Source organism: Tamandua tetradactyla, chromosome 1 (genome assembly GCF_023851605.1).
Source record: "Tamandua tetradactyla isolate mTamTet1 chromosome 1, mTamTet1.pri, whole genome shotgun sequence".
NCBI lineage: Eukaryota > Metazoa > Chordata > Mammalia > Pilosa > Myrmecophagidae > Tamandua > Tamandua tetradactyla.
This window is the reverse complement of record NC_135327.1, coordinates 143,878,347-143,891,579: the sequence shown is the minus strand read 5'-3', so window position 1 is coordinate 143,891,579 and position 13,233 is coordinate 143,878,347. Positions and strand designations below refer to the sequence as shown.

The following is a 13,233-nucleotide window of genomic DNA, read 5'->3' as shown; positions in this document are numbered from 1 at the left end:
AAAACATTTAACATTAAAAAAAATCCTGCGAAAGATGACTAGTAAAAGATGGTAATAAAACATAGAGATACTGCAGTTCAGTCAATTTGATATTGACAAGTGAATAGACAGAGTAGTTATAGACCCAAATATGTTCAAGGATGTAGAACGTATTCAAAATAGCATTTGAAATCTACAGAAAAAAAAAATGGTTGTCATTAATGTTTTTTGGGTAATGGAGTAGCCATCTGAAAAGAAATTAAATTGGCTTCCTATCTCAGTTGCTTATGCTAAATAAATTCCAGGTGGATCAAAGATTTAAACATAAAAATTGCAGCCATAAAAGCACTGCACTTGGGCGGGCAGTGGTGGCTCAGTGGGCGAGTCCCCACCTGCCACGCCAGAGCCTGGGTTCAATTCCCGGTGCCTACCCATGCAAAAAAAAAAAAAAAAGTACTGCACTTAAACCTGAGATTATTTTTTTACCAATAATCTTGGAATGGGGATACCCTTTCTAAGTATGACACAAAACCCAGAACTATTTTTTTTAATTAATGAATTTAACAAAACTTAATTAAAATGTCTCTGTAAAGCCCTGCTTTTACAGAAGAATGCCAACAAATATACAAGGAATGGTAGATACAGAAAAACACTATTTTCTATTCACTATAGTAATATTTGATCCAGGTAAGAATCACCACTGCGTACCTAGACGGTTGAAAGACTGTTGGGGAAGAAGATACTCAAACAACTTAAAAAATATCACCTCGTAGATTACTTATTAGAAGCAAAGGGAAAGGGTGCCCGTACAGGAGAAAAATCTAGCAATTGTGGTCCTAACTAAAAGATGATCAAATTTGTCATCATCAATGAAGGACAAACTGAAACATTGACTCTTTTTTGTTTGTTTTTTGAAGCATTGCCTCTTGATATGATACACTGAGGACACAACATCACCTCAATAGTATTCCTACAAAAATGTTTTCCTGAATCTTAATTATGAGGATTCAGATCAATCCAAATTTAAGGAAATTGTGCAAAATACTGACCTGATGAATGAAGCTGATCTGGATAGGACTAAGGTATATCAAAAGACAGGGTAAAGGATGATATCATCCATGTTTTAAAACTTCAACTTCTGTGTGAGACTAAAAGGAGAGATGTTTATGTGGTGCAAAATTTATATTTGGATAGTGCATTTCCTAATTTAACTTGTATGGTCAGTTTTGTTAACACCGTAAGTTCATGAAATCTTGAATAGAGCATGAGATTTTGTTAGTTTGTTCATGTTGGTTTAATACCGCAATAAATCCCAGAGAGATTTGGACAGTGAATAAAAAAGTATTTGCAGGGCAGGCCACGGTGCTCAGCAGTAAGAGTTCTCGCCTGCCATGCTGGAGACCCGGGTTCAAGTCCCCGTGCCTGCCCATGCAAAAAAAAAAAAAAAGATATATATATATATATTTGCAAAGTCCCCTTGGGGAAATGGGAAGAAGGGGCAATATTCAACTTCCCCATTTGGAGAATTTCTGATATTCTCACAAGCAGTGGGGACAACCAAATCAATAGGCTGAGCCCTTGATCTGGGGCTCACCCCTGTGAAACTTATTTCTGCAAAGGATAGGCTAAGCTTACTTAAAATTCGGCCTAAGAGTCACCCCCCAGAGAACCTCTTTTGTTGCTCAGATGTGGCTTCTCTCTCTAAGCCAACACGGCAGATGAACTCACTGCCCTTCCCCTCTCCATGGTACATGACTCCCAGGGGTGTAAACATCACTGGCAACATGGGACAGAAGTCCCGGATGAGACAGGACCTGGCATTAAGTGATTGAGAAAACCTTGACCAAAAGGGGAAAAAGAGAAATGAGACAAAATAAAGTGTCAGTGGCTAAGAGATTTCAAGCAGAGTTGAGAGGTTATTCTGGAGATTATTCTTATGCATTATATAGATATCCCCTTTTTAGTTTATGGTGTATTAGAGTAGCTGGAGGGAAGTACCTGAACTGTAGAGCTGTCTTCCAATAGCCTTGTTTCTTGAAAATGATTGTATAATGGTATAGCTTTTACAGTGTGACTGTGTGATTGTGAAAACCTTGTGTCTAAAAAAAATAACTAAGAAAAGAGAAAACCTTGTGTCTGATGATCCTTTTAACTACCTTATCAACAGAGTAAAGAATATGGATAACTAACAGGGAAGAAAGATTAAAATAAATTGGGTAGATGGAAATACTAGTAGACAGTGAGAGGAAGGGGTGAGGCGTATGGTATGTATAAATAAGTTTCTTCTTTTTTACTTCTTTTGCTGGAGAGATACAAATGTTCAAAAAATGATCATGGCAATGAATACACAACGATGTGGTGATGTTATGAGCCATTGATTGCATACCCTGTGTGGAATGTTTGTATATTAAGAATGTTTGTGTGTTTGTATGTTGTTTTATTAATAAAAATATTTAAAACAAAAAAAAAACCCAACTGACCTGGATTCTTCTAAAAGTCAAATGTCATGAAAAAGAAAAGGTTAGGGACCTAAAATCTACAAAGATGTAGAATCTAGACTAATGGAGACATCACAATTGCACTGAGTGATCCTTGATTGGATCCTGAATGGCTCAGTAAAATATAACCATTTTATACTTGTATTTGTATATATTTGTAACATGTGGGTGTTTGTATATTTAGAGAGAGAAAGATAAAGTAAATCTGGAAAAATGCTAACTATTGGTAAATCTAGGTGAAAAGTATTTCTTTGCTCTTTCTAATTTTGCAATTTTTCAAATAAAATGGGAAATATTTCTAAAGAGTAAAAAAAAAAGTATAAATAAAATAACATCACAAACTGAGAAAACATTTGTATGTATGGTAAAGGGTAGATTTCCTTAATGTATAAAAACTGAGAAAACTTTAGCAGTTACAATGGGAACAGGACAAAATAGGACAAATCACAAGTGTAAATTGCTCTTCAACATATGAAGAAATGTTTAGAGCCATACTCACAATAAGAGACATGCAAATTGAAACCATAGTAAAATATCACTTTTTACTTGTCAGACGGGCAAAACCCAAAAAGGTTCATAATACTGTGGGTATGAGGAGATAGACACAGGGATGAAGTTGTAGGCACAGAGACTTTAATGGCATGAGCATAAATTAATATAGTCTCTTTGGAGGACTTTTGGCAATATGAATATTTGTTACAGTTGTTTACAGTAGTAAAGGATTGTTAGCAATTTAAATGTCCACCAGAGGGGACTGGTCAGATAAAGAGTGGTATATCCAAGCAATGCAGCAGCCGTACCATACAGCTGTAAAAGGAATGGGGCAGCTTTGGAAATAATGAATGGGTAAGGCAAATCTCTAATAGACATTTTTTAAAAAATGTTTTTATTGGCAAATCTTCACACATATACAGTCCATGCAAGGTATACAATCAGTGGCTCACAGTATCATCACATAGTTGTAACATTTATCACCATGATCATTTTTAGAATTTGCATCACTCCAGAAAAAAAGCATGGTGCTGAACAAGTTATAGTATACCAAAATTTATTTTTAAAACGGGAGCATCTGGGTGCTTAAGTTATGTAGGTGTGTTCACTTTGTGAAAATTCATCAAGCTGAGCACTTGCGATTTGTGTATTTTTCTGTATATATAACACATACAAGCAGCTTCCAAAGAGAAGGAAAAAGTTCCAAACAGAAATGGGGCACTAGATACAAATGTGCTTGCATATTGAAAGTGCTTCTGGAGGGATTTACAAAGAACTAGTAACAGTGACTGTCAGTGGGAGGGGCATTATAGGATAGAGGTAGAACAAAGGCTTTTTACATATATTACCTTCTCAGGAAGTTAAGGAAATCATTGTTTATAAAAAATTTTTAATAACATAGGAAATATATCACTAAAATGACAGCAACAGAGTATGAATGGTAGAATTCCAACTACGGATATATGTTTATTTTTAACATGTTAAAAAAATGAGAAGAAATATAAACTTAGCTGTTAACAGATAATTTCTTCAGGTGATAGAATTATTAATCTTTTTCTTTTCTCTCCTTTTCTATGTGAAGTGGTTCCTATAAGGAGTGTATGATATTTTTCTGATACACAAAAATATGACCAACTATTTTTTTATAGTTTTTTAAATTTTTTAAAAATATCACAAACATTCTTAACATATGATCATTCCAGTCTGCATATATAATCAGTAATTCACAATATCATCACATAGTTGCATATTCATCATCATGATCATTTCTTAGAACATTTGCATCAATTCAGAAAAAGAAATAAAAAGACAACAGAAAAAAATTCATACATACCATACCCCTTAACCCTCCTTTTCATTGATCACTAGCATTTCATTCTACTAAATTATTTTAACATTTGTTCCCCTATTATTTATTTTTATTCCGTATGTTTTACTCATATGTTATAAGATAAAAGGAGCATCAGACACAAGGTTTTCACAATCACACAGTCACATTGTGAAAGCTATATTATTATACAATCATCTTCAGGAAACATGGATACTGGAATACAGCTCTACATTTTCAGGCAGTTCCCTCCAGCCTCTCCATTCCAACTTTTTATTTTTTTCCAGAACTTAATAGCCAATGTACTTTTTTTCCCAGCTTTTTCTTTTTTTAATTAATTTTTAAATTTTTAAAAAAACATAACAAATGCGAACATTCTGAACTTATGATCATTCCGTTCTACATATATAATCAGTAATTCAGATATCATCACATAGTTGCATATTCATCATCATGATCATTTCTTAGAACATTTGCATTAATTCAGAAAAAGAAAAAGACAATAGAAATAAATTCATGCATATCATACTCCTTACCCCTTCCTTTCATTGATCACTAGCATTTCAATCTAAATTTATTTTAACATTTGTTCCCCCTGTTATTTATTATTATTCCATATGTTTTACTCGTCTGTTGATAAGGTAAGGTAGATAAGGAGCATCAGACACAAGGTTTTCACAATCATGCAGTCACATTGTGAAAGCTATATCATTATACAGTCATCTTCAAGAAACATGGCTACTGGAACACAGCTCTCCATTTTCAGATAGTTCCCTACAGCCTCTCCACTACATCTTGACTAACAAGGTGATATCTGTTTAATGCGTAGGAATAACCTCCAGGATAACCTCTCGACTCTGTTTGGAATCTCTCAGCCATTGACACTTTTGTCTCATTTCGCTCTTCCCCCTTTTGGTGGAGAAGGTTTTCTCAATCCCTCAATACTGAGTCCCAGCTCATTCTAGGATTTCTGTCCCATGTTGCCAGGAAGGTCCACACCCTTGGGAGTCATGTCCCATAAAGACAGGGGAAGGGCACTGAGTTTACTTGTGTTGGCTGGAGAGAGAGGCCACATCTGAGCAACAAAAGAGGTTCTCTTGGGGAGTTACTCTTAAGACTAATTTTAAGAAGGCTTGACCTATCCTTTGTGGGGTTAAGTTTCATATGAACAAACCCCGCGACTGGGGACTCAGCCTATTGCTTTGGTTGTCCCCACTGCTTGTGAGAATATCAAGAATTCTCTACTTGGGAAAGTTGAATTTTCCCCGTTTCTCACCATTCCCCCAAAGGGGAGTTTGCAAATACTTTTTTATTCACTGGACCAACTTTTTTTTAATAATTGGTAACATTCTTTTCAGTTAATAGACTTACTCTCCCCCCCCCCAAAATGGAAGTACTTTGTAGAAAATTTCATAGACATTGTGTATTTATTACTCATCAGTACACAAATAACATGAGACTTTAAGTATGTGAAATATGGCCCAGGTTTTATCATTCCATAGTAGGAAGGAGCAGGCAATATTATGCTAGAGAAAAATCCAGAGGAAAGTGAAAGTGTACTCATTTCACCTGCTGTGGATGTGATGCCTTTCTTTTTCAGTGGCATAGCTTTGGATTAGTATTGTTTCAAGCTCCTATTCTCTATAGTAAGATACCCCTGACTGAAATGTTTCAGTTAAGCAATATTTCATGATCCTCTTGCTGCTCTTTTACCTGTTCTGTTGTTCTTGTTATTTTTTCTAGAATAACGGCACAAAGACTTGCCCACTTGAACAAGTGTTTGATGAACTTTAAGCTAGGCAACTTCAGCTATCAAAAAAACCCTCTGAAATTGGGAGAGCTTCAAGGGAATCACTTCACTGTGGTCCTCAGGTAAAGAACTGTGGGTTGAAATGCAGACTGGTGAGAGTCTTGGCCAGGTCACCTTGAGTCTATTAGCGATGGTTATGAACAGGTTACCTGGTACTAGCTGATTTGTCAGCCAGGGAAGGCAGGGCAGGGCCTCATAGGGCTGGGAGAGCAAATACTTCCTAGCATTTGTGCTGAGGCCCTCCCCCCTCCAAACACTTAGCACAACCCACCTTTGAAATCACATTGCCCTTGGGTGGTCAGAAGAAACTGCAAAAAGGAAAAGGACTGGAACATAGAAGCCAAGTTAGAATCATTTATGATATATATCCCTGAATATGTTTGACTAATTTTTTTTCCTTTGGATAATTTGGGCCCCTACAGAAATATAACAGGAACTGATGACCAAGTGCAACAAGCCATGAACTCTCTCAAAGAGATTGGATTTATTAATTACTATGGAATGCAAAGATTTGGAACTACAGCCGTCCCTACATATCAAGTTGGAAGGTCTGTATTTAATTTAACTTTTATCTAAAAATTCTTATTTAAAAGAAACTTAGGAGGTCTGCCTGAGTTCACATAGCTGATCAGCTGTATGCTAGGAATAGAGTTTTCTTGACTCCCAGTCGATTGTTTGAGAAGCTGAATACATGGAGTTGCATTTGTTCATGTGTTATTGAAAGCACAAAATGATAAAATTTACAATGTAGTATTTTCTCCATGTCTTTGAGGAAGTGTTGCAAAGGTTAAAAGCTTAGTGAAATCAGACCTGATATCTGAGCCTAAAATTACTAATCTGTAAAATGGGGATAATAACTATCTCACAGGGTGGTGAAGACGAAGTGAGATATTTATGCAGCACCTATTATTGTACATAGATTAAGTACTCAGTAAATGGAAAGTAACATTTAGAAATCAAAGCATACGAACCAGAGAAAATCGTTGTCAAGTAGTTACTAAAAATAGTGAAAAAAATGTGTTTTCAACCTTAACTACTCTTCAGAGGACATTAATAAAAACACTAAAGATGCTAATGTTATCATAGGACTGAATATTTAAAGGAAGCCTATCTCAAACTTGGAATTCATAATTAAGTAACAGAAGGACAGCCATGGAACCTTGTAAATTTTGTTCTTTAAAAATTATATAACTAATGAAAATGAGATCAAATTTATCCAGGATTAAAATTGTAGAGCATTCCCTAAGGTCAGTACAAAGTGAGTTGAACATTCAAATCATCCATTTCTATAACATAATAAGAAAATTTCTCGGCTTCAAAGCAACCCTTTGTTACTGTCCTAGGACCTCCTGGGGTAAAAATGAATCTGTAGTATATATCAATTAAAGGGGGAAGCAGAACTTGTGTGTAGAATACATAAAGAACTCTTACAGCTCAGCGATATAAAGACAAATAACCCAACTTAAGAATGGACACACTATCCAAATAGTCCTTTCTCCAGAGAAGATATACAGATGCCAGAGACACATGAAAAGATGTTCAGCATCATTAGCCATTAGGGAAATGCAGATCACGTCTATAGTTAGCTGCCACTTCATACCTACAAGTAAGGCTATTATTTTAAAAATTGAAAGAAACAGCAAGTATTGGTGAAGATGCAGAGAAATAGGAGCCATCACAGATTGTTCTTGAAAATGTAAAACAGTACAGCCACTTTGTAAAACAATCTGGCAGTTTCTCAAAATATTAAACATAAAATTAACATATGATGCAGCAATTGTCATGTATACCCAAGAGTTGAAAATATATATTCATACAAAAAATGTGCACAAATGCATTGCAGTATTACTTATAATAGCCAAAAGGTAGGAACACCCCACATATCCATCAACTAATGAATGGATAAAAGTGATGTGGTATATACATACAATGAAATGTTATCAGCAATTAAAAGGAATGAAATACTGGTATACCTTACAACATAGATAAACCTTCTAAATATTATGCTAAATAAAAGCTATACATAAAAGGCCACTCACTGTATGATTCCACTTATATGAGGTATCTAGCATAGACAAATCTGTAAGAAAAAGAAGATAGATTCATGGTTGCCTACAGCAAGGAAGTGGATAAATGAGAATAGTATTCCTTTGGGAATTTGATAAAATGTTCTAAAATTGTGTAATGGTTACACAACTCAATTAATAAATAAAGCCACTAAATTGTACACTTAAATAGGTGAATTATATGATAATGAATTATATTTTACTAATGCTGTTTTTTTTTAAAGGGTGATCGTGGCACAGCAGTGTCAATATAATACCACTGAATTATACACTTAAAAATGCTTAAAAAAGAGAAATGTTAAGTTAAATATGTGTAACCACAATAAAATTTTGAAATTTTTGAATTGAAACAATAATTTTAAAGGTGAAAGAAGAAAAGAAAAGCTAAGAATAGTAGAAAGCATCTTAATGTGGACTGGGCCAGTATAGGATAGCCTATTATAAACCAAATAGCATAAATATTTTTGTATTATTAGAAATAACAAACCTTCCAAATATATTTTACTATCTTAAAGGTCTTGAGAAGTTCTGCAGTTAAGAAGCTTTTAAATATATTACTTCAGGTCTCAACAAATTTTTTTCTGTCAAGAGCCAGATATTAAAATATTTTAGACTTCTCTGCTATTGATAGGAGCCATAGACAACATATAAACTGATGGCCATAGCTGTTTGTCAGTAAAACTTTACTAAGAAAAACAGGTGGCTGACCAGATTTGGTCTGTAAGTATATTTGGCCTCCATAGTTCGTTGAGCTCTGTTTCACACAGTTAAATGTAACACGGTTGGTTTTTGGACATGGAAGTCTTTCTCCATGATATCTAAAAGACCATTCACTAGTACTGAGTTACTACTACATTTGTTTGAGAATTGTTGCTACTTGGCCTATCATGGTACATCATTTATCACTCTAGCAGTACATTTAAAGGCTAATATAGCGTGGTTTCTTCCAGTTCTGCAAGGATGGCCTACAATAAGAAATCTATTAATGTAATCATTAATATTAATGTATCATTACATTAATAAGTTGAAAATTTGTATGATCTCATCCACAGATGCCAAACAGTATCCTATAGAATTTAATAGCTGTTCCTACAAATAAAACTAACATAGAAGGAAACATTGTTACTACATTTTAAAGGTATCATCTACCAATAGCAACCATACCTTATATAAAACTAAGGGCTTCTGCTTAAAGCAGGAAAAAGGTAGGATTATCAGCTTTCACTAATATTAACTAGGCGTTTTCCTGGATGTCTAAGTGTAATTTAAATATTGAAAAGGAAGAGATAAATACTGTATTTAGTAAATATGATTGTCTGCCATAAAAAAAAAGCATTTGCTAAAAGGGGGGTTGATTACAATATAGATATAGAATAATTGGTCTCTTTTTATACTGTCAGAGAAAATGGGTGGGAAAGAATGTAGAGAAAAAGAAAATGTGATGTGGAAAAAAGCCAATTCAAAACAAAATTTATAAAATGCCTTAGAATAAACTTGCTAAAAAATGTTTCAGTCTTATATGAGTAGAACTAGCAAACATTACTGAAAGAAATAGAAGAACATTTCAGTGGTCAGGGTGAGAGGAGACGTACCATGTTCCTGGATAGGAAAACTCAATATTATGTCATTTTTATCAAAATTTAATTTTTTTGCTATTTCAGTGACCATTCTGACAGGATTTTGGGGCAGCAACTTGATAATTCCAAATCTAATGTGTAAGAATAATTGCATAAAAATAGCCAAGAAATTTTTAACAAAGAATAAAATCCTACAACATATCAAAATAGAGTATAAAGCTACAGTAATTAAAATAGCATGCTGCTACCACAGAACTAGACATCTAGATTGGTAAAACAGAATAGAGTCTAAAAACTTTTATACCCATGTATATGGAAGAATTTCAGGTGGGGGGCATTTCTTATTTAGCTTGTATTTTTAAAATTTGAATTCGATTTTACATGTAGATTAATTCATGTTCATAATTAATATGAAGCTATTGATTTGTAACAGGGTCCCAAAGTGATTACCATTGTTTGAGCAATACACATGCTCCCTTTGAGTGGTTTAGTCCTTTATCATGTGAAAATGTATGAAAGCATCTAAAAAGACCCCTTACTAATGAGAAGAAATGATGGGAAATGAAGGGCTCATACTTTCTTGATCAAAAGTTAGATGCTTTGCTTAGTGCTCCTGAATAAAGGCTGGATTGTCTCAGTGATGTTTATACTTATTTTATTGTTATGTTTTTTAATCTTTTGTTATTGAAATTAAAAAATTATTGTGAATTTGAAGCTCTAAATCATGGCTCTTTTTTCTTAATTGAAGTAATTTTTTAAGCAGTTTGTTTTTTACTTTTTATAATAAACTATTTCTTTGGAATTCAATTATTGTGTCACAGTAGCCCAAACTGTATATTATAAAATTGACATTTAAGAATCAGTGAGATGATTACATAACTCTGTAGCTTTTACTGTATGACTGTGTGTTTGTAAAAACCTTGTGACTGGCACTCCCTTTGTTCAATGTATGACAGATGGATGAGAAAATGGAGACAGAAAATGGGTGGATAGTGGGCGAGATGGGGGGTGCTGGGTGCTTTGTTGTTTTGTTTTGCTTTTTTATATATTTTTTACATTCTTTTTTATTAATTAAAAAAATGACAACAAACAAAACATTAAGATATCATTCCATTCTACATATACAATCAGTAATTCTTAATATCACATAGTTGCATATTCATCATTTCTTAGAACATTTGCATCGATTTAGAAAAAGAAATAAAAAGACAACAGAAAAAGAAATAAAACGATAACAGAGAAAGAAAAGATTATACATACCATACCCCTTACCCCTCGATTCATTTACCACTAGCATTTCAAACTAAATTTATTTTAACATTTGTTCCCCCTATTATTTATTTTTATTCCATATGTTTTACTCATCTGTTGATGCTTTTTTATATTTTTATTAAGATATATTCATGCACCATACAGTCCATCCAAAGTATACAGTTAATGGCTTATAATATCACATAGTTGTATGTTCATCACCATGATCATTTTTAGAACATTTGCATTACTCCAGAAAAACAAATAAAAAGAAAAAAGTAAAACCCTATACATCCCATACCCCTTACCCCTCACTCTCATTGACCACTAGTATTTTAATCTACCCAATTTTTTTTTTTACCCCTTATCCCCCTCCGTTATTTATTTATTTTTTGTCCTTTTTTCACTCATCTGTCTGTATCCTGGGGTAGAGGGATCATCAGCCAGCCACAAGGTTTTCACAATCACATGATCACACTGTAAAAGCTTTATAGTTATACAAACATCTTCAAGAATTGAGACTATTACTGATTGTATACTATGGTTGAACTGTATGTGTGTGAAGATTCCTCAATAAAAATACTATAAACAAAAGAGCCAAGGCTGATTTCCGGAGAAGATGGCGGCTTAGTACGACAGGCGGGTCTTAGTTCCTCCTCCAGAGAATCAACTAAAGAAACAGAAACAATACAAAACAGCTCCCGGAGCCACGACAGAGACCAAAAAGACAGCGTACCCCATTCTGGAACGGCTGAACAGGCAGGGAGAATCCGCTGCGGTGAGATACCCGAGGGGCGCGCGTTTTCCCGGCCGGGGCGGCTGGCGACTGGGGTCCCCTCCACGCACGTGGCTCCCTGGTCTGACTGGGAACGTTGGATAGTGGGGCCCTCCCGCCACGCTTGGCGTCTCGGGCCAGCTGGGCAATTTGGACCGGCATTCCCCCAAGCCAAGGCGGCCGGCGACCCCCCACTCCACGCACGGTTTCCAGGACCGACTGCAAGATTCGGATTGGCAATTTAAAGGAGACACAGCATCTTTTACTGGTGAGCCCCGCAGACAGACGAGCGCCACGAGCGCCACCTACTGGGCAGGAAAAGAAAAACAGAGCCCAGAGATTTCACAGGAAAACCTTTCAACCAGCTGGGTCCCACACCCAGGGAAATCTGATCAAATGCCCAGACACCAGCAGAAAATAATGGATGACGCTCGGAAAATTGAAGATATGGCCCAGTCAAAGGAACAAACCAATAGTTCAAATGAGATACAGGAGCTGAGACAACTAATGCTGAATGTACAAACAGAAATGGAAAAACTCTTCAAAAACCAAATCAATAAATTGAGGGAGGACATGAAGAAGACATGGGCTGAACAAAAAGAAGAAATAGAAAATCTGAAAAAACAAATCACAGAACTTATGGGAGTGAAGGACAAAGAAGAAAAAACGGAAAAAACAATGGATACCTACAATGGTAGATCTAAAGAGACAGAAGCTACAATTAGTGAACTGGAGGATGGAACATCTGAATTCCAAAAAGAAACAGAAACTATAGGGAAAAGAATGGAAAAACTTGAGCAGGGGATCAGGGAACTGAATGACAATATGAAGCGCACAAACATACGTGTTGTGGGTGTCCCAGAAGGAGAAGAGAAGGGAAAAGGAGGAGAAAAACTAATGGAAGAAATTATTACTGAAAATTTCCCAACTCTTATGAAAGACCTAAATTTGCAGATCCAAGAAGTGCAGCGCACCCCAAAGAGAATAGACCCAAATAGGCGTTCTCCAAGACACTTACTAGTTAGAATGTCAGAGATCAAAGAGAAAGAGAGGATCTTGAAAGCAGCAAGAGAAAAACAATCTGTCACATACAAGGGAAACCCAATAAGACTATGTGTAGATTTCTCAGCAGAAACCATGGAAGCTAGAAGACAGTGGGATGATATATTTAAATTACTAAAAGAGAAAAACTGCCAACCAAGACTCCTATATCCAGCAAAATTGTCCTTCAAAAATGAAGGAGAAATTAAAACATTCTCAGACAAAAAGTCACTGAGAGAATTTGTGACCAAGAGACCAGCTCTGCAAGAAATACTAAAGGGAGCACTGGAGTCAGATACGAAAAGACAGAAGAGAGAGGTATGGAGTAAAGTGTAGAAAGAAGGAAAATCAGATATGATATATATAATACAAAAGCCAAAATGGTAGAGGAAAATATTATCTAAACAGTAATAACAC

At 35.2% G+C, this 13,233-nt stretch overlaps 1 protein-coding gene across 2 annotated transcripts in view; it reads left to right on the top strand.

Moving 5' to 3' along the window:
• Positions 1-13,233, top strand: part of PUS7 (pseudouridine synthase 7) — a 92,233-nt gene that overhangs the window by 49,470 nt on the left and 29,530 nt on the right. For both annotated transcript variants that reach the window (XM_077161831.1, XM_077161915.1), the window contains exons 8-9: positions 6,040-6,168; positions 6,529-6,654. In XM_077161831.1, coding sequence (XP_077017946.1) covers positions 6,040-6,168; positions 6,529-6,654 — 255 coding nt within the window. The remainder of the gene's footprint in view (positions 1-6,039; positions 6,169-6,528; positions 6,655-13,233) is intronic.